The sequence below is a fragment of the Dipodomys ordii genome, unplaced genomic scaffold, assembly GCF_000151885.1.
Source record: "Dipodomys ordii isolate 6190 unplaced genomic scaffold, Dord_2.0 Scaffold142, whole genome shotgun sequence".
Classification (NCBI taxonomy): domain Eukaryota; kingdom Metazoa; phylum Chordata; class Mammalia; order Rodentia; family Heteromyidae; genus Dipodomys; species Dipodomys ordii.
This window is the reverse complement of record NW_012267358.1, coordinates 4,167,727-4,188,068: the sequence shown is the minus strand read 5'-3', so window position 1 is coordinate 4,188,068 and position 20,342 is coordinate 4,167,727. Positions and strand designations below refer to the sequence as shown.

General features: G+C 39.7%; 1 protein-coding gene across 4 annotated transcripts in view; it reads right to left on the bottom strand.

Annotated features, from left to right (window-relative positions):
- Positions 1 to 151: 151 nt before the first annotated feature.
- Positions 152 to 20,342, bottom strand: part of Ogt (O-linked N-acetylglucosamine (GlcNAc) transferase) — a 62,017-nt gene continuing 41,826 nt past the window's right edge. For 2 of the 4 annotated variants that reach the window (XM_013031650.1, XM_013031651.1), the window contains exons 15-23: positions 18,709 to 18,834; positions 17,322 to 17,492; positions 17,109 to 17,225; positions 16,849 to 17,019; positions 13,318 to 13,470; positions 12,891 to 12,926; positions 7,617 to 7,869; positions 6,970 to 7,093; positions 152 to 2,411 (exon numbers count right to left, since the gene is read on the bottom strand). In XM_013031650.1, coding sequence (XP_012887104.1) covers positions 2,237 to 2,411; positions 6,970 to 7,093; positions 7,617 to 7,869; positions 12,891 to 12,926; positions 13,318 to 13,470; positions 16,849 to 17,019; positions 17,109 to 17,225; positions 17,322 to 17,492; positions 18,709 to 18,834 — 1,326 coding nt within the window. In that variant the 3' untranslated portion in view covers positions 152 to 2,236. The remainder of the gene's footprint in view (positions 2,412 to 6,969; positions 7,094 to 7,616; positions 7,870 to 12,890; positions 12,927 to 13,317; positions 13,471 to 16,848; positions 17,020 to 17,108; positions 17,226 to 17,321; positions 17,493 to 18,708; positions 18,835 to 20,342) is intronic. The other 2 variants (XM_013031653.1, XM_013031654.1) reach the window with 1 other exon arrangement.

Genomic DNA, 20,342 nt, shown 5'->3' with positions numbered 1-20,342 from the left:
TGAGGATTCGAACCCAGGGTCTCATGCATGCAAGGCAAGCGCTCTACCCCTGAGCCACCTTCCCAGCCCCACAAAATAATTCCTAATCATTAGAGGATTCTATTCTTTTATGTAACCCAAATATAGGAGGACACAAAATACATCAGCCACATTAAGGGGAAATCATTCCTTTATTTTTTTTAAAGATCACAAGACAACATCTGAATTTCTGTAGCACAATTTAAATGCTTTACTTTCTGATAAAGCAGAGTATAATAGAAAAAAACAATTAGTTTCCAGTAATATCTATATCTCTATTCAGAATTAAGTCTCCCACAGACATGTTACCTGGAAATAAAAGCCTATTACAATAAGCAAAGCTTCGACCAGAACAGCTACTTTTCGTGCCAGGAGAAAAGTTCATCCCTGTAATAGGAATGATGTGCTATGTAAAGTAGCTGTAAGATCACAGCCTTGATGGCATTGAAAGTATATTATCCTATTCCACGCTGAGTGAATTTCGATCAGTTATCTGTAACCATGCTGGCAACCTTTCACTGATATTTCAGATAAAAAATAAATTAAATCCTTTAACTGACATTTCTTGATCTACATTATTAAAAGGTACACAGTTCATTAACATGTAATTCTGGTTCAGAATTACATCTGAAACTTCTTGCTGAGATTTTGGTTAGCAATAAGAATCTTTCAGAAATTCAAGTTCTTATTATTCAATAAGTTGTCAAATAGGATACATTCAGGCAACAGCTGCAACTACAGAATAGGTGCACTGCCTCAGTGCTTTGGAAAGACATAATCTGGAACACTAGTAGCAGACAAAAATGATCTGTGACTGGATAGCGTAAGTGCAGTACAGCAAGACAAAACATATATTCATATGTTGGCTTGTTGAAGCCTCAAGCCCTCAATCTATTCTTAAAATTCAATAACTTTATTCCTATGGTTTTTAACACCAAGAAGGTAAAGTTCTAGGAGGGCTAATATCTAATTTGTACTCCAAACCAAGTACTACTGAGGCTGTATCCATACAGACTTTAAGATTAAGTCCAGAGACAGTTATTATATAATATACTAACAAAGTCTGAAAAATAATCACTTGTATACACTGATGGTCCTTCAGAGATCTTACTTATAACAATCTTTTCAATAAACATTACTTAATGTATTGGAGATAACTGCAACTTACTAATCAAATATTTGAATACTTATACTTACCTGGGGTTTCATTTCTGTTGAAAGAAATAGGAAGAACAGGACTCACTTTAAAAAAAAAAAACAAATTTTGAAAGGTAAAAAAATCTTACATACACTATCACTTTTGGAAGCAGCATAGAAGGGGCAGTCCAGTTAAGAGTAAAACACTGGTGAAACAGGTCAAAATTAGGCAAAAAAAAAAAACAAACCCTCTGTATTATAAATGACAGTACCACAAATATGCCCTTCATGATTAATAACTTCTAAGATTTTCCATTTGGCACCAGATGGTGTGTTAAAGGGAAACACTCTGGGTTATCTTGATTCAGACTTGGTTTTGTTAGTAATTACAGGAGAATTTTTGAAGGGTCATGGGGGAAAAGGAGGAACTGGGGAGATAGATTGGGAAAAAATCTGAGTCATCATCTAAATCAACAAAGCACTGATAGCTCCAAACATTTAGGTCAGACACTAAAATGACTGATATAGGCTCAAGTGGTTTATAAAACCTATAAAAAGACTACACCAGCAAAGTCCCTGTTAATCTGTCCGCTCACAAACTAATACAGGGAGCAACATTTTAGCTTAAAACCTTATCTCAGAAAGAATCAAATCACTTCACATGAGTAAAAATACTTGAAACCAAACATTTTTAAAAGCTCCAATATCACAAAGCATAAAGAAAAAAATAATTCAGAAGACTTGATCAATCCATGGAATCACAAAATGGCTGGACAATCTCTATCTCCCCTCCACACTAACCATCCCATGGAAGACCAAGGGAGAATAGACCTTCCAGACCTATGCACCACCTGGTTGCTGCAAATCTAGAGATTCCTTATGGAACAGCAGTTTCCCATCTCTTGTGTTTCTCCTTATCATGCAGGAAGCAAGTCTGGCTGTGCTATTCTATTATCATTATATATCACCCATCTGCAACATGATACTGTACAGATAAGTAAGAAGTATGTTAACTAGTTCCCTTTCCCCCAGAAGGTTGAGGCTCAGGTATAGGAGTGATTCTCCCGTGCACAGTCTTTATTTAGGCTGATTCAGTGACTTCAACAGGTTTAATCATGTGGTCAGGTTTGTTGCCAGCCGCATAATGCTCCCACATCTGTAGGTAGAGCCGTTCTAGTTCCATTGTGTATTGTTTGGTGTTAAATAGAGGACTAGATATTCTCTGTTTCCACACTTTGCCACGAATTTTCTTCAGGCTAGGTAATAAAACAAAGGAAAACCCAACTCATAAATAAAAAAACTTAGAACAACACTGTAGAAGTACTTATTCACCTTTGTGGCAAACAAAACACACAATCCAACTTCACCCTATCTTTTCTGGTTGGCCTATTACTTCAATGATGAAAACAGAATGATCACAGCTAACATAATGCTAACGCTTATAATGCTGACAATCAAGTTCTCTGCACAGAAATTTAGCTTCTTTTCTAAACAAGCACATCCAAGAGCTAATATACCTTATTTCATTTCAAATTCAAAATAAAAATAATTGGCAATTGGGCTGGCATGTCGCTCAGTGGCAAAGCACTTGCTACCAAACTGCAACGTCCTGGGTTTGATCCCCAGTACCAAAAAAGGAAAGACAAAAAAAAAATACAGTTAAAAAAAATTTAACAATAGTACTTGACTATTCCTATGTGCTACCCATTAGAATGGAAATTCCTTACTGCCAAGCACCAGTGGCTCATGCCTGTAATCCTAGCTACTAAGGAAAGCTGAGATCTGAGGATCGGAATTCAAACTCAACCAGGGCAAGAAAGACCACGAGGTCAGTGGTACAACACCTGTCTAGTAAGCAGGAGGTCTTGAGTTTAAATCCTAGTACCACAACAAAAACAACAACAAAAAGAGCTGGAACTGTGGCTAAAGTGGTAGAGCACTAAACAAAAAGGCTAAGGAAAAACATTAGGTCCTGAGTTTAAGTCCCATAACTGGCCAAAAAAAAAAAAAAAGAATGTAAACTGCATAAAGTATGTATTAACAACCTTTAATGTTAACAACCTTCTAACTTATCAATAATAATTTTCAATCAACTCAAAAGAAATAAACAAGCCATGTACCTGGTGGGTTTATAGCTATAATCCTAGCTAGTAAAGAGGCTGAGATCTGACAAACAAGGTTCAAAGCCACCCTGAGCAGGAAAGTCTATGAGAGTCTTATTTCCAGTTAACTACCAAAGGGCCAGAAGTGGACCTGTGGCTCCAGTGGCATTAGTCTTGAGCAACAAAACTCAGGGACATGACCAGGTCCTGAGTTCAAGACCAAGAATCAGAACCAAATAAATAAATAAATAACAGAGATGCAGACATATTTGACCATTCACAAATGTTCACAGAAGCACCATTTACAATAGATCAGGTTCAAAGTACAAATGAAGTATCAAAAAAAAAACAAAAACGAGGTATCAGTTTATGAAGATTTTAACAAAACAAAATACTCAAAAGGGAAAAGCCAATGTGCTTACTGCCATAATATTCCATATGTACCTAAACTGAGTTGTTTAATCAATACACAAAAGTATTTCTAATATCACTAAGAAAATGGTTCTATTTATTTAGAAACAGGACTTAGAGGAAAACAATGTTTTCTGAAAAATGAGAAAATAAGGGTTATTTCTTCTCTCCCCTTCTTAATACAAAATTATTAGTTCAGAAGCTAGAACACAACTGTATTATTTGTTTTTTTGTTTTGTTTTTTTGCCAGTCATGGGGCCTGAACTCTGGGTCTGGGCACTGTCCCTCAGCTCTTCAGCTCAAGGCTAGCGCTCTACCACTGGAGCCACAGCGCCACTTCCGGCTTTTTCTGTTCATGTGGTGCTGAGGAATCGAACCCAGGGCCTCATGCTTGCAAGGCATGCACTCTACCGCTGAGCTACCTTCCCAGCCCCACAACTGTATTATTTGTGAAAGCAAGAATGTTTGCTGTAACAGAACTAATAAAATGGCTGTGCACTTCTATGGGCCTCAACCCAACCACATTCATATTAATGGTACCTTCCAAAGAAAACACTATGTGCTATATAATTTTTTTACGTTCCACATCAGCAGGAGAATGGCTAAGAAGTGATGCATCCATACAATGAAATATTATCCAGCAATAAAGGAATAAACCGGTGGAATGAGTATATACTGCATGGTTCAATCTGTATAAAGTTCTAAGAAGGCAAAACTGATTTGTACTTGAAAAATGCCTAGAAGTTATTGCTGGGAGTTGGTAAGAGACCAAATGAATAACAACACAAAGGAACTTTCTGGAGGGATGGTAATATTCTATATGTTGACAGAAATTTGAGTTATTAGGTATTTCTCAATGAATGGTCTTTCACTGTAAATTCTGCTTCAAAAGGAAAAGGAACTAAATGATGGGACAAAGACTAGTAAAAGTAATAAGGCAAGTATAAAATGTCAATTTTATAAAATGGTAGAATCTAATATGCAGATATACAAGTACTTACTATAAAACTGAACCTTTTCCACAGCAAAATGTGGGCAAGAAAGTAATGCATGAATCACAGTTTCAAAGGTCTGGTAAAAGATCTAAATATCGACCAGGCGCTGGGCTCACGTCTGCAATCCTAGAAACTCAGGAGGCTGAGTTCTGAGGATCAAGGTTAAAAGCCAGCAGAGCCAGGAAAGTCTGTGAGACTCTAGCTCCAATTAACCACCAAAAAGCCAGGAGTAGAGTGTGACTCAAGTGGTAGAGTGCTAGCGTCAAAAATAAATAAATCCTAAGAGACACTGCCCAGACCCTGAGTTCAAGCTTCAAGACTGGCACAAAATTACTTTCAATTTTCTTCTATGTACATGATGTTCAAAGGAGAATATTTTTTGGCAGTACTGAGTTTAGAACTCAGCTTGTATGCTCTGCTGGTGCTCTAACAAATGAGTATACCTCCAGCCTTGCTTTTTGGTGGTTAACTAGAGATGGAATCTAGCACACGTTTAATGCCTAAACGGACTTTGACCCTTGACCCCATGAAACTCAGCTTCCTGAGTAGCTAAATATAAGCCACCAGCATTCAACTTGACTATTCTGAAAACAGGAAATAATATTTTGCTAAGTACTTACTGTACATCAAAAACTTCACATTGAGTACCTTTTCTAAATCTCAAATCCCAGGTTTTACTACCATTAAGCTCCATTTTATAAGTGGAGAAACAAGGAACACAGAAATAAACTTATCCTAAGCTTATAAAACTTACAGATGTCAAAACTGGATTCCAACTCAGTCTTAAGTGTGTTTCTCATAACATGCTACTTTTCCAAAAAAAAAAAAAAGGAAAATAAAATCCCACAGTAGCTAATGGAAAAATCTTTTTATTTTTTTTTAAAGCTGGGTGTGGGAGCACATTTGTGTAATGCCAGCATTGGGGACACAGAAGCAAAAGTACCATAAGTTTCACACTAGCTTAGGCTGTCTAAAAAAAAATAAAATAGGGCTAGGAATATGGTTTAGTGGTAGAGTGCTTGCCTAGCATGCATGAAGCCCTGGGTTCAATTCCTCAGTACCACATAAACAGAAAAGGCCAGAAGTGGCGCTTGGCTCAAGCGATAGAGTGCTAGTCTTGAGCAAAAGAAGTTCAGGGACAGTGCCCAGGCTTAAACAGCCCCAGGTCTGAGAAAAAATAAATAAATAAAAAGATACTTAAAGTAAGAGAGGGCTGGGAAGGTGGCTCAGTGGTAGAGTGCCTGCCTTGCATGCATGAGGCCCTGGGTTCGATTCCTCAGCACCACATAAGCAAAAAGAAAAAAATCCGGAAGTGGCGCTGTGGGTCAAGTGGTAGAGCGCTAGCCTTGAGCTGAAGAGCTGAGGGACAGCGCCCAGGCCCAGAGTTCAGGCCCCACGACTGGACCCAAATAAAGTAAGAGAGGGAGGAGATAAAAGAGGAGAGAATAATCTTATCTTTCAAATGAGGTCTATTTCATTGTATGGAAGCATCACTCATCTAGTACCCAAACAATTAAGGGTTTTGTTTTTATGCTACCATGGTTAAATGGCAGTATTAGGTAAAAGGACTAACAATTTTAAAGTTCTTAAACTTTGAAGAAGTGTTATACCAATTTACTCACCAACGTATGAAAGGGCCAGTGTCTCCAGGCTCCCTCATCGATACAATAAAAAGCTTTTTATTTTACAGTCAATTTATGGATATAACTCAATAATCGGGGCTGGGAAGGTGGCTCAGTGGTAGAGCGCTTGCCTGCATGCATGAGGCCCTGGGTTCGATTCCCCAGCACCACATAAGCAAAAAAGAAAAAAAGCCGGAAGTGGCGCTGTGGCTCAAGTGGTAGAGCGCTAGCCTTGAGCTGAAGAGCTGAGGGACAGCGCCCAGGCCCAGAGTTCAGGCCCCATGACTGGACCCCCAAAAAAACTCAGTAATTATTTTAACTGCCATTTCTACTAGAGAAGCTGAAACTTTCCTTGTTACTCATTTGTATTTCCACTTCAGTGAGTTATCTTGTCATTTCCTTGTTTACTTTCCTATGAGAGGATTTAAAATTTAAATGTTCTTCAGGTACCAATACTTTGACATACGAAACAAAAGATACATTCTCTCGTTTGCCTTTTAACTGTTCTTAATTTTTAAATTCACTCATTTGTCCTTTACACAGTAAAACTTAGTGATTAACTTCATTTCCAAGAGTTTAAATTTCTTTTTCTCACCTATTACCCTGCATTTATAGTTTCACTTTACAATAGCTATGTTATCTCTACCTTTAACATTTAATTTGTTCTCATTAAAGTTTACTTACTATTCTAGATCAGTTCCCAGTTTCACAGCTATATCTTCATATTCTTGTCTGCTTTTAGCAATAAGCTCAAGACAACCTAAGCAAGTAAGCTGTGAAGCTGCAACTCTAGAAGCAAGAGTCTCTCCTGTAACATAAAAGATAACAACTTTACATCTGAGAATGTGAACAGCACACAGCTATAAATGTTATTTATATTAAATATCCACATAATACACAAGAGAATAGAGACAGTGTTTAGAATGAGGCAAGTCTCATTTCTATTATCTTGTGTTCAAAGTTACTTCTAGAAGTACCTGCCTAATAACCCAAAGAGAATGTTTTTTATTTAAAAAAAAAAAAAAATCAAATGCTGGGCACCGGTGGCTCATGCTCTAATCCTAGCTACTCAGTAGGCTGAGATTTGGAGATCATGGTTCAAAGCCAGTCCAGGCAGAAAAGTCCGTGAAACTCTTATCTTCAATTAACCACCAGAAAACCAGAAGTGGCATTATGGCTCAAGTGACAGAACACTCGCCTTGAGCTGAGGAGCACAAGGACAGTGCCCAGGCCCAGAGTTCAAGCCCCACAACCAACAAAAAATAAAATTCATAAATTTATAAAAAAAAAAATCAAACAAACATGAATCTAATGATTTATAAGAAACCTACCTGGCATAGTGACCATGGGTGTTCCTGCCCAGAGGACATCCATCCCTGTGGTATGTCCATTGCACAGTGGAGTGTCCAGGCAAACATCAGCCAGCTGGCCTCTCCTGACGTGTTCCTCTTTAGGAGCAACAGGTGAAAAAATGATACGGTTCTGTGGAAGGCCCATGTTTTGTGCATACTGTTGAATATTGGGCTCTCCTACTGCTGGAAAACGCAACAGCCAGAGCACACTATTGGGTACACGTTTCAGAATCTAAAAATGGGGAAATGAGAATATTAACAACACATCTATCTATCCTTCTCAACAAAAGTTCCCATGGGTTTCCAATTATACTACCATATAGTCATCACTCACTTTATTGTGGATTGCAAATTGTGGTTTCACTGAATCACAGTTGTAGTTTTTTAAATACATAAATAGTGATCCCTCATCTATCTGGAGAGTTAAAAGTCCAGAGCCCCCTGTGATAGTGAAAATCCACAAAGTATAATTAGTGAACTGCAATATGGCAAGGAACAACTGTACAATGCTGCTACCTCATGGATTTTCACCTATCGCAAGGATTTCTGAAACACTCCCATAAATAGGTGAGTGATCACTGTACTCTATTCTTTAGATACAGAAATACGCGAAGTGTCAGTCTAAGTCTCTCCTTCTAGGAATTTAAGACACAAAAGTTACTCACAGGCACAACTTGAGGTAACTATATTCTGTGGGAATTGATAAAGACAGTAAGTTTTAAGTAAGAAAGACTTCTTAAGTAGGTATTTTTGGCTTTGTGGCTAAGTAGACTACCATTAACTGCTTGATTCTTTTATACCTAGAAAGTACTCACAGACAATATGCAAACAGATAGGTATAGCTATATATTAATCAAGTTTTTTATTACAGCAAGAGCATAGCTGTAGGTGTATTTTACTGATAGAATATTTGACTAATACACAAAGTAAGTCTCGAGCACCAAAAACAAAAACAGAAGAGTGCTAGATTAGGCCTACTAGCCATAGTTTGCAAACTCTTGACTTAGATCTACATATACTCAATGTACCACAAAATTTCACAAAAAAGTACCCTTAGTAGCAACTCTTTGCACTGAGCAGTAGGCATATTAATAATAAATTATAAGCTGGGCATATGTAGCTCGTGTCTATAATCTAGGGTAATATCTGAAGATCTAGGTTCAAAGCCAGCATGGGCAAGAAGTCTCAGAGACTCTTAGCTCCAATTAACTACCATAATAACCCTGAAAGTGGAGCTGTGGCTCAAATGGAAGAGCACCAGTGTTAATTTAAAAAGGGAGAGTGTCCAGTCCCTGAGTTCAAGTCAGGGACTTGAAAAATAAGCATGAAAAATAAATGGAATTAAACAAAAAAACTAAAAATACTCAAATGCAATTCAGTTTTGCAGCCAAATAATTTTGTCACAAAAATACAAGTTTGTAGCTGGGCACCGGTGGCTCAGGACTGTAATCCTAGGTACTTGGAGGCTGAGATTTGAGGATTACTGTTCAGCGCCTGCCAGGGCAGAAAAGTCCGTTGAGACTCTTACCTCCAATAAACTACTGGAAAACCAGAAGTGGTGCTGTGGCTCAAGTGGTAGAGCACTCGCCTTGAGCTGAAAAGCTGAGGGATAGTGCCCAAGCCCAGAGTTCAAGCCCCACGACAAAAAACAATTAATCAAGTTTGTGGCTTTCAATTTTTTTTTCAGATAGTAGGGATTAGGGAATCTTAGATGAGCATGTTTCCTTTCCTCCTCTGTCCTACTCTCTTCATTCAAGCAAACAAACAAAAACATTAGGGAATAAATTCATTCAAGTATACATACGAACAAAAAAATCAGGATTAAAAAAAAAACACTGGGATGGGAAGGTGGCTCAGTGGTAGAGCGCTTGCCTTGCATGCTCAAGACCCTGGGTTCGATTCCTCAGCACCACATAAGCAAAAAGAAAAAAGCCGGAAGTAGTACTGTGGCTCAAGTGGTAGAGCGCTAGCCTTGAACTGAAGAGCTGAGGGACAGCGCCCAGACCCAGAGTTCAGCCCCATGACCGGACCCCAAAAAAAAAAAAAAAGAGTCTCAAGGAAGTAGCGCTGTGGCTCAAGTGGTAGCGTGCTTGCCTTGAGCTGAAGAGCTGAGGGACAGTGCTCAGGCCCAGAGTTCAAGCCCCATGACCAACCAAAAAAAAGTTTTTTTCCAGCTGGGTGCCCAGTGGCTCACGCCTATAATCCTAGCTACTCAGGAGGCTGTGATCTGAGGTTCAAAGCCAGCCGGGGCAGGAAACTCCTGTGAGACTCTTATCTCCAATAAACCACTAGAAAACTGGAAGTGACGTTGTGGCTCAAGTGGTAGAGCGCTAGCCTTGAGCTGAAGAGCTGAGGGACAGCGCCCAGGCCCAGAGTTCAGGCCCCACGACCAGACCCAAAAACAAAACAAAACAAAAAAAACACTGAGCCAAAGGATTTTTTATTTTTTTTTTTTGGTGCTGGTCCAGGGGCTTGAAATCAAGTCCTGGGTGCTGTCCCTAAGCTTTTTTTCACTTGAACAACAGCTCCACTTCCAGCCTTTTTGACATTCTTGCCCAGGCTACCTTCAAAGCTTGATCCTCAGATCTCAGCCTTCTAAGTAGCTAGGATTATAGACATGAGCCACTGGAGCCTGGCTAAAGAATTTTATCTATCGGGGCTGGGAAGGTGGCTCAGTGGTAGAGCACTTGCCTTGCATGCATGAGGCCCTGGGTTCAATTCCTCAGCATCACATAAGCAAAAAGAAAAAAGCCGGAAGTAGTACTGTGGCTCAAGTGGTAGAGCGCTAGCCTTGAGCTGAAGAGCTGAGGGACAGCGCCAGAGTTCAGGCCCCATGACCGGACCCAAAAAAAAAAAAAAAAAAGAATTTTATCTATCAATTACCTAAAGGCAAAATATAACAATTTATTTTTAGGGAGCCAGTTACTTAGGGTTAGCCAATATCCAACTTAGGAAGACTGATCTGGTGAACTGACTAAAAGGGGATGGCTTAAAATGGCTCTTTCCTGTTTTTAACTCTACAATAGTCCAAGATGTCATACATGGGTAGAAATAATCAACTTTTGCTCAGTTTTGACTACAGGTTCTCAAACTACAACCCATGAGTCAAATCTAGCAATGCTGGGCACTGGTAGCTCATACCTATAATCATACCTACTCAGGAGACAAGATCTAGGGATTATGGCTCAAGTCTAGCCTGGGCAGGAAAGTCCTTGACTCTCTGAATCTCCAATCTACCAGCAAAAAGCCAGAATTGGAGCTTTGGCCTAAGTGGTAGAATGGTGGCTTTGAGGAGGAAAAGGAAAAAAAAAAAGGCTAAGGAACAGCATCCAGGCCCTAAATTCAAGCCCCAGTACCATTAGAACCAAAACAAAAACAACAAGCTGCCAGTGTTTAGGCTTTTTGTTTGTATATATGTATGGTTTGCACTACTGTGGTTAAACTCAGGACTTCTACTACTTGAGTCACACACCACCAGCTTTAGTTTTTTAACTGTCTCAGATTTATGCCCAAGCCAGACTATTTGGCCTTTTTAAAAAGCTAAATAGCAGGCATGTTATCACCAGGCCAGAAATTGAGGCTTGTAAACTTTGAGGCCTAGGCTGGCCTCAAAATACTACTCCTAATCTTTGACTCACAAGTAAAGATTACAAGCATGAGTCATAGCATCTGGCCCAGTTTTTATAAACACTTTATTGACACAGAGCTACATACACTACTCATTTACACAATGTATAGGGAAGTTTCTGTCCTACAACGCAAAAGAAAATTGATCACAAAACGTGGAAATATTTGTCATGTAGTCCCTCAACAAAAAGTTTGCAGACCTCTGGTTTTGGAATACTTGCTTCAGACAGAAAAAAGCTGCTTAAAAAGCAAGATGCCTGAGCTTTTCTTGGCCAAGGCTAAAGTTCTACCAGTTGAACCACAGCTCCATTTCTGGTTTTTTGGTGGATGAATGAAGAGGCTCTCAGACTTTCCTGTTTGACCTGGTTTCAAATTCCAATTCTCAAATCTTAAGCCTCCTGTGTAGCTAAGATTACAAGAATGAGCCACTAGCTGCTGGCTTGTATTCTTTTATAGGAGCCATTCTACTGGGAATGAGACAACATGCCCCTTGTAGAGTCCTTCAGTTTATTACCTACATGGGCAATAAGAGTACCTAAAGCTACTAGCAGTGGTCCTTGTTCAACACATATAGACAGACATACACACATATACACATACATACATATACACATACACTTCAAGGAGATACTTTATATTCTATAGCTATCTTCCAAAGAGAGAGGGCAGGCAGAAAGCTTAAGATTCCTCAGAACCATGACAGCCTCCCAGAGGAGACAGGAAGGTAAGTGGGAGATAGTCTCAGAGCCATTCCTCACAGCCTTTCTTCCCCATCCTCTCAGGTTGTAGGAGGCTGATGCCACATTCAACATTCAGATGGGCTGTGCCTTAAACCTTTGCTACCTTGGCCCCTGTGCACACAAGCAAGATCACTAGATATCATGGTAGAGACATTCTGCTATACTGATGAATTCATAGGAGCTATCAGATATATAATTTGTGATATTTAAATAAAAATATTTAACAGTTGCTAGCCAGGCATAGTGGAAACATGCCTGTACTTCCAGTGCCTAGGAGACTGAGACAGTTAAATCTCAAGTTCCAGACCAGCCTGGGATACATAATGAGAACCTGTTTCAAACAAATGAACAAAGAAATCCAAAAACCAAGCAACCAAAAAATAAGTTTCAAAAGAAATATTTTCACACAAGTGTTATAGAAATCATCATAAATTGAATTACTGTGCTGTATTTTCAATAAAATATCTGTATTTCCTGAGAGTAGGGATGTAGTTTAGTGGTAGAACAGTTGCCAAGTATGCCTGAGGACCTGTGTTCAAACCCTATTGCCACCAAAAAAAAAAATTTTTTTTAAAGCAGGGAGCCAATCAATTCACATCTGTAATTTTAGCTACTCAGGAAGCTGAGATCTGAGGATTAAGGCTCAAGGCCAGCCAGGGCAGAAAAGGACATGAGATTCTTATCTCTAACTAACCAGTAAAAAGCCAGAGGTGGAGCTGTGGCTCAAGTTGTAGACTGAGTACTGACCTTGAGGGAAAAAAAATTGTGTGAGCAAGAGAGACCTTATATTCAAGCCCATATATTGGTATTTTTTTAATTGCTTAATGTGAAAATTAAATATTGGAAGGAAAGAGCTGGGGGTATAGCTCAGTGGTAGAGTACTTGCCTGGCATGCACAAGAACCTGGGTTCAATCCGAAGCACTGAAGGAAAAAAAAAGCTCCTTCAGCAAGGTATAATTTTTTATTAGCAACCAGCTGTTAATAATGAGTTTAGCAGTGGTACTCACTAGACACTATGTTGAAAATGAACTATACACTTATGGGTGGGGATGGGAGGGAAAAACTTGGAGAGAGTGAGGGAAGGGGTGACACTATCCAAAAAAAGAAATGTACTATTTACTTGACTTATATAACTGTAAACCCTCTCTACATAATCTTTATAACAATTTAAAAAACTAAAAAATAGCTCTTCTGAAAAAAAAGAAATGTACTCACTATCTTACGTAGGTAACTGTAACCCCTCTGTACATCAACTTTATAACAAAAAAAGTAAATCTCAGAGAAAATTAAAAATGAGTTTACACATACTCACATTTGCCCACATCTGCAATGTAGAAGGGTCAATTTTATACAACTGATTAAAGTTACAGTACACTATAGCATCTTCTGGTAACCCATACTGAGAACGGGTGGTTACAATAATGGTACGAGGAACCTCTTCCCCAGTTGCAGCCTTATTGTTGATCTAAAACAAGGAAAAGAATATGATTATATTTAAAGATAGAGTAAGGGCTGGAGTGTAACTCTGATATAGTATCAAGACAGTCTGATATAGTCTTTTTTCCCCAGCACTAGGGAATGAATTCATAGCATCACAATTCTAGTATATACACATATAAATACTTATGCTTATTACATGTGTGTGTGCAAATGTGTATACATACATGATATATGTAATTTTTGAGAGAGCACCTCACAGTATAGCTTAGTCTATCCTCAAACTCATAATTCTCTCTCAGCCTTCTAAGAGCTGGGATTATACATGTAAAATACAAAGTTCAGCCTGAGTTTTTTGGCTTTTTGTTCTGTTTGGGGTTTTTTGTGTCGTTGCTGTTGTGAGTCAAGGCTTTGATTTCAAATATCAGCATAAATTTTTTGGTCTTTTGTTCTCTTTTTGGGGATAAGAGTCTCATGGACTTCCTGCTCGGGCTAGCTTTGAACCACGATCCTCAGATCCCAGCCTCCTGGGTAGTAAGATTATAAATATAAACAACCAGCACTGGGCCCAGCCTGATATTTTTTTTTGGGGGGGGGGGTCCAGTCGTGGGGCCTGAACTCTGGGCCTGGGTGCTGTCCCTCAGCTCTTCAGCTCAAGGCTAGCGCTCTACCACTTGAGCCACAACGTCACTTCCAGTTTTCTAGTGGTTTATTGGAGATAAGAGTCTCACAGGAGTTTCCTGCCCCGGCTGGCTTTGAACCTCAGATCACAGCCTCCTGAGTAGCTAGGATTATAGGCGTGAGCCACTGGGCACCCAGCTGGAAAAAAACTTTTTTTTGGTTGGTCATGGGGCTTGAACTCTGGGCCTGAGCACTGTCCCTCAGCTCTTCAGCTCAAGGCAAGCACGCTACCACTTGAGCCACAGCGCTACTTCCTTGAGACTCTTTTTTTTTTTTTTTGGGGTCCGGTCATGGGGCTGAACTCTGGGTCTGGGCGCTGTCCCTCAGCTCTTCAGTTCAAGGCTAGCGCTCTACCACTTGAGCCACAGCACCACTTCCGGCTTTTTTCTTTTTGCTTATGTGGTGCTGAGGAATCAAACCCAGGGCCTCAGGCATGCAAGGCAAGCGCTCTACCACTGAGCCACCTTCCCAACCCCCTTGAGACTCTTATCTCCAATTAACCACCAGAAAACCAGAAGTGGGGCTGTGGCTCAAGTGGTAAAGCAGTAACTTTGAACCAAAGAAGCAAGGAGGACAGTGCCCAGGCCCTGAGTTCAAGCCCCAGGACCAGCCCCCCCCCCAAAAAAAAAGAAAAAAAGGAAGGAAGGAAGGAAGGAAGGAAGGAGAAAGGAAGGGAAGGAGAAAAGAAGGAAGGAAGGAAGCCCTAACACCTACACAATACGAGTCAATAAAAACTTTTTTAAGTAATCAGAGTGGAGCACTAGGGATAGCACTCAAGCCCTGAGTTCAAGGCCCACAACGAACAACAATAAAACAGAGTAGGAAGACAAGCTCAAGGCCTTCCTGGTCTACATAGTAAGATCCTGACTCCAAGAAACAAACCTGATTAGGTACTGGTGGCTCAAACCTGTAATCCTAGCTATTCAGGTAGCTGAGATCCAAGGATCACAGTTTGAAGCCAGCCCAGGCAGTTAAGTCTTTGAGATTCCTATCGCCAATAAGCCACCAAAAAGCCTGTAGTGGAGCTGTGGTTCTCAAGTGGTAGAGCGCAAGCCTTGAGCCAAATAAGCTCAGGGACAGCTCCCCGTCCTTGAGTTCAAGACCCAGGACTGGCACTAAAGGGTGGAGGGGGGAGAAGCTCAGGGACACCACTCAGGACATGAGTTCAAACCCCAAAAACAGCACACACAAAAATTAAGCTGGGTGCTCATGGCTTACATGTATAATCCTAACTGTTCAAGAAGCTGAGATCCAGAAGATCGTGGTTCAAAGCCAAGCCAGGCACTATAGTACACTGACTCAATCTCCAAAATAACTAGCACAAAGCAGGGCTGAAGATATAGCTTAAGTGGTAGAGCAGTCACCATGAATAATCAAGCAAGCCAAACAAGTTCAAGGCCCTGAGTTTACACTCTACTATCACAAATTTAGAAAAATTAACAAAGGAAACTCACAAAACCCTACTAAACCAACAGCAAGAATTTGCTTACCTTTTTTTTTTTTTTTGGTCGGTCATGGGGCCTGAACTCTGGGCCTATGTGCTGTCCCTGAGCTCTTCAACTCAAGGTGAGCACTGTATCACTCACTTGACCCACAGCACTACTTCCAGCTTTTTCTGCTTACGTGGTGCTGAGGAATCGAACCCAGGGCTTCATGCATGCAAGGCAAGCACTCACTCTACCAATGAGCCTCCTTCCCAGCCCGAATTTGCTTATTCTTTACTTCAATGAAATACTCATTTCTAAATTACATCCAACTAAAAGTGCAATTATTCCTCCAAATGCTCTCTTGTCCCAAGTCTGTCTCCTCAAGTTTATCACCATTTTGTAGCTAGTACATGCAAAACTAGTCTTTGCTTCAAAACCCCCATATTTGAATGCTGTCTTACATTGTTGAGTATGGACATTCCAAAAAAATTGTTAATTGTGAACATGTCTGGTATCCTTGCCTTTATACTCTCTTGACAGACCAATGTATTTGTTGCTTATTCACATAGACAATATATGATCACTGAGTGCATGTTCCATTGCTATGTTTAGTTAAACATGGGTCCTAAAGTAATTCCATTCATTAGAGGACATAAATACAGGGAATTATAGTGCAATTATACTGAATGTAATGACAAACCCCAAATGCTACAGAAGAATAGAAGCCACATATCAACTGTAATAGAGATAGATAGGCTAGAAAATAATACAGGAGGGGCTGGGAAGGTGGCTCAGTGGTAGAGCGCTTGCCTTGCATATATGAGGCCGTGGATTCGACTCCTTAGCAAAAAGAAAAAAGCCGGAAGTGGTGCTTTGGCTCAAGTGGTAGAGCGCTAGCCTTGAGTTGAAGAGCTGAAGGACAGTGCCCAGGCCCAGAGTTCAAGCCCCACGACTGGACCCTAATAATAATAATACAGGAAGAGATTCCTAGTGGAAATTAAGTCTTGAGTAGAATTTTCACCACAGGAAAAAAATGGCTTTACAGAAGCAACGAGATATATGATGTCAACATATGGCCTGTCATAAGAGGGTAAAGCCACAGACAGGGGAAAAACAAGGTATTAACACAATAGACTCACAATAAGTAAACTAGCTAAATACTGGGGACTTTTTAAGCAAAATCTACTTCCAGTTTCCACTGAACTTACTTTCTCACATGTAAAACAGTAGTAATGATGTTTATTATTATGAAGTTTAAAGGAAATAACTGCATACTTGGTTATATGTAATCGTCTCACCTGTGTAGTTGCCAGTCCATTGCTAATACTGAACCCATTAATTGTAATCTGGATCTGCCCTCTGTTAATCATTTCAATTACTGCTTCAGCAATAGTATTCATGGGAATGACAGGCATATTAAGAGCTGAGTTGCTGCTGTCTGCATTGTCTCCTCCATCACAAGCTTTCATCTAAAAACAATAGATATAAAATGTATAAGTAGGGAAAGACGCCAAATGAATTTAAGTTCATTTCAATGACAAATTAACTAAATTCTGACCTTGACAATTTTCACATCTGGTAGACTATCAAGAAATGCTTTGAGGTCAATGCCATTCAGAACAATCCGATTGTCATAAATGTGCCCATTGGACTTAAAATCGATGACTGCTTTTTTCTAATGGAAAAAATTGCAGACATGCATTTTAGAAAAATAACAAGCCCGCAAATGACTAGAATACTTTGAAATCCTCCAGTAGTGTTTTCTACCAACCTTCAGATGAGGGAACATATTAGCATGATCACCAATAAAGAAAGTATGAGGCATATAAGCCAGTTTCTCAGAATATTGCTCAGCAACTTCCGCTGGTGAGGTTTCCTGATCTGTGATGATATAATCCATGAAAAGTGCACCACTAGTACCAGGATAGCCAAGCCACATTGCCTTTAAAAAAAAAAAAAGAAAGAAAGAAAGAAATCAAGACTAAAGCCTTCATAATTAAAGGTAAGGATGGAGGTGTAGAAGGGGAAAGAATGATGGAAGGGGTACACTGATCAAGATACATTGTTCTCATAATGGAATTGAAACTTCTTTGTATAACTAACAATGAAAAATTCTTCACTGGCATCCTTATCTTTAAATTCACCAATTAGTACACATTAAATAAGTACAGATTTTTGTGTGTCAAATATTCCTCAGATACTGTCTTTTAAGAGCTTTCATCAATTAGGGATGGTAGGGGAAAAACAAAGGAGGAGGTAACAATGCTTAATAGGAAATATACTCATTACCTTGCTCATGTAACTGTAACCCCTCTGTACAGTATTTTTAAAATAAAAAAAAGTATTTAAAAAAAGGTTCTAAAATTGGCTAGGAATGTGGCTCAGTGGTAGAGTGCTTGCCTAGCATGCATAAAGCCCTGGGTTCCAGAAAAAGCCAGAAGTGGCACTGTGGCTCAAGTGGTAGAGCCCTCACCTTGAGCAAAAGTTGCTCAGAGAGTGCTCAGGCCTTGAATTCAAGCCCCAGGACTGGCAATAAAATAAAAGTTCTAAAATCGTGTGTGTGTGTGTGTGTGTGTGTGTGTGTAAATAAACAAGGTTGAGTTCTTGAGCCCAGAGCAATCAAGTAGGATTTTAGACTAAGCTTGTCAGTGCAAAAATGGCTTTTAAAGCCTTGAGTTCAAGCCCCACCCACAACCAACCAACAACAAAAAAGGTTTTAAATTTCAAGTCAGAGCAATTATTTATCCAACCATGTTTCCACTTACAAATAGTGGTTAATACTGTTCTTTACTAAATATTCTATCCTTGTGCATTTCAAAAATATTAACTTTTTTTTTTTGGTCGGTCAGGTCCTAAAATCTGGGCCTGGGCACTGTCCCTCAGCTCTTCAGCTCAAGGCTAGCACTCTACCACTTGAGCCACAGCGCCACTTTCAGCTTTTTCTGTTTATGTGGTACTAAGGAATTAAATCCAGGTCCTCATGTGTTCAAGGCAAGCACTCTACCACTGAACCATCTTCCCAGCCCAAAAATATTAACTTCTGAAAACTCAAGCATTCTGCCTTTCTTTCAAAGGTCAGACAGAGGATGAAAAAAAACCCACATCACTGTCTTTTGAGTCTGATAAGCATGGTGAATGATTGCTATCAGTCCTCTTACCTGAATAGGAGCTGGTCTGAGAGCAAAGAGTTCATTTCGTGCACCCTTGGTATACCCATTCATATTTACAAGGATATGAATTCCATCCTGATGGATGCGATCAGCTGCTTTTCCATTACATGGAATCTACAAAGGAAAAACACAAAGTACTCCCTAAGATTAATTCTAGTTCACTTTAATGATGTTAAATTTACAAATTAATTATATTAATATAGATGAGGAATGTGGTTAAGAACCATAAAAAAGGCCAGGTACTGGTGGCTCACATGCCTGTAATCCTAGCTACACAGGAGGTTGAGATTTGAGAATCACGATTCAAAGCCAGCCCAGGCAGAAAAGTCCATGGGACTTTTTTTTCTGCTTATGTGGTGCTGAGGAATTGAACCCAGGGCCTCAAGCATGCAAGGCAAGCGCTCTACCACTGAGCCACCTTCCCAGCCCTTCCATGGGACTTTCATCCAATTAACTACCAGAAAACCAGAAATGGAGCTGTGACTCAAAGTGGTAGAGCAATAGCCTTGAGCAAAAAGAGCCCAAAGACAATACCCAATTGCTGAATTCAAGCCTGACAACTGACAAATTGACAACTAACAAATGAAGAGAAACAAAAATAGTTTCATTGCATTACAGGAAAAAACTCAAAAGCAGTTTCTGTCTTCTTCACTTTCTGCATGGTATATTCAAGTGTCCATCTTCAGAAGGGTTAGAGAGAAAGTACAGAACTTCAGAGAAAAAGGGTGAAAAATACAGCAGTGGAGCTCACTGGACACTGATGAAAAACTACAACTCATGGGTTGAGATGGGATGGAGGGATGAGGAGAGAATGAGGGAAAAGAAGACTGTACCAAAGGAAATATACTCATTACCTGACTCATTTAATTGTAATCTCTCTGTAATTATCTCTATAATAAAATAAAGCAAATTAATTCTTTAAATGTCAAAAAAAGCAGCAGTTTCCTTCTGGACTGAATGTAATCGGTTTTGATAAAAAGATTTATTATTTCAAATGGATCCTTGAAAATGGATAGAAAATTGAATATGATTGCACATGCCTGTAATCCCAGCACTGCAGGTTGAAGCAGAAAAATCAAGAGTTTGAGGCTAGGAAAAGGGAACCCTACTGCATTGTTGGTGGAAGTGTAAACTTGTTCAACCACTTCGGAAAGCAGTATGGAGGTTCCCCCAAAAGACTACTACACAGTGCTCTCCTATAACCCAGCAATCCCACTTTGGGGCATCTACCCAAACGATCACAAACAAAGCCATACTAAAGCTACCAGCACACTATGTTTATCACAGAATTATTCACCATAGCTAAGATATGGAACCAACCCAGATGCCCCTCAGTAGATGAATGGATCAAGAAAATGTGGTGTGTGTGTGTGTGTGTGTGTGTGTGTGTATGTGTATGTGAGTGTGAATTCTACGCCTCCATCAGAAAAAATGACACTACCTTATTTGTTAGGAAACAGAAAGACTTGGAAAAATATTATATTAAGTGAAGTAAGCCATATGGAACCAACCCAGATGCCCCTCAGTAGATGAATGGATCGAGAGAGAGTGTGTGTGTGTGTGTATGGATCAAGAGTGTGTGTGTGTGTGTGTGTGTGTGTGTGTGTGTGTGTGTGTGTGTG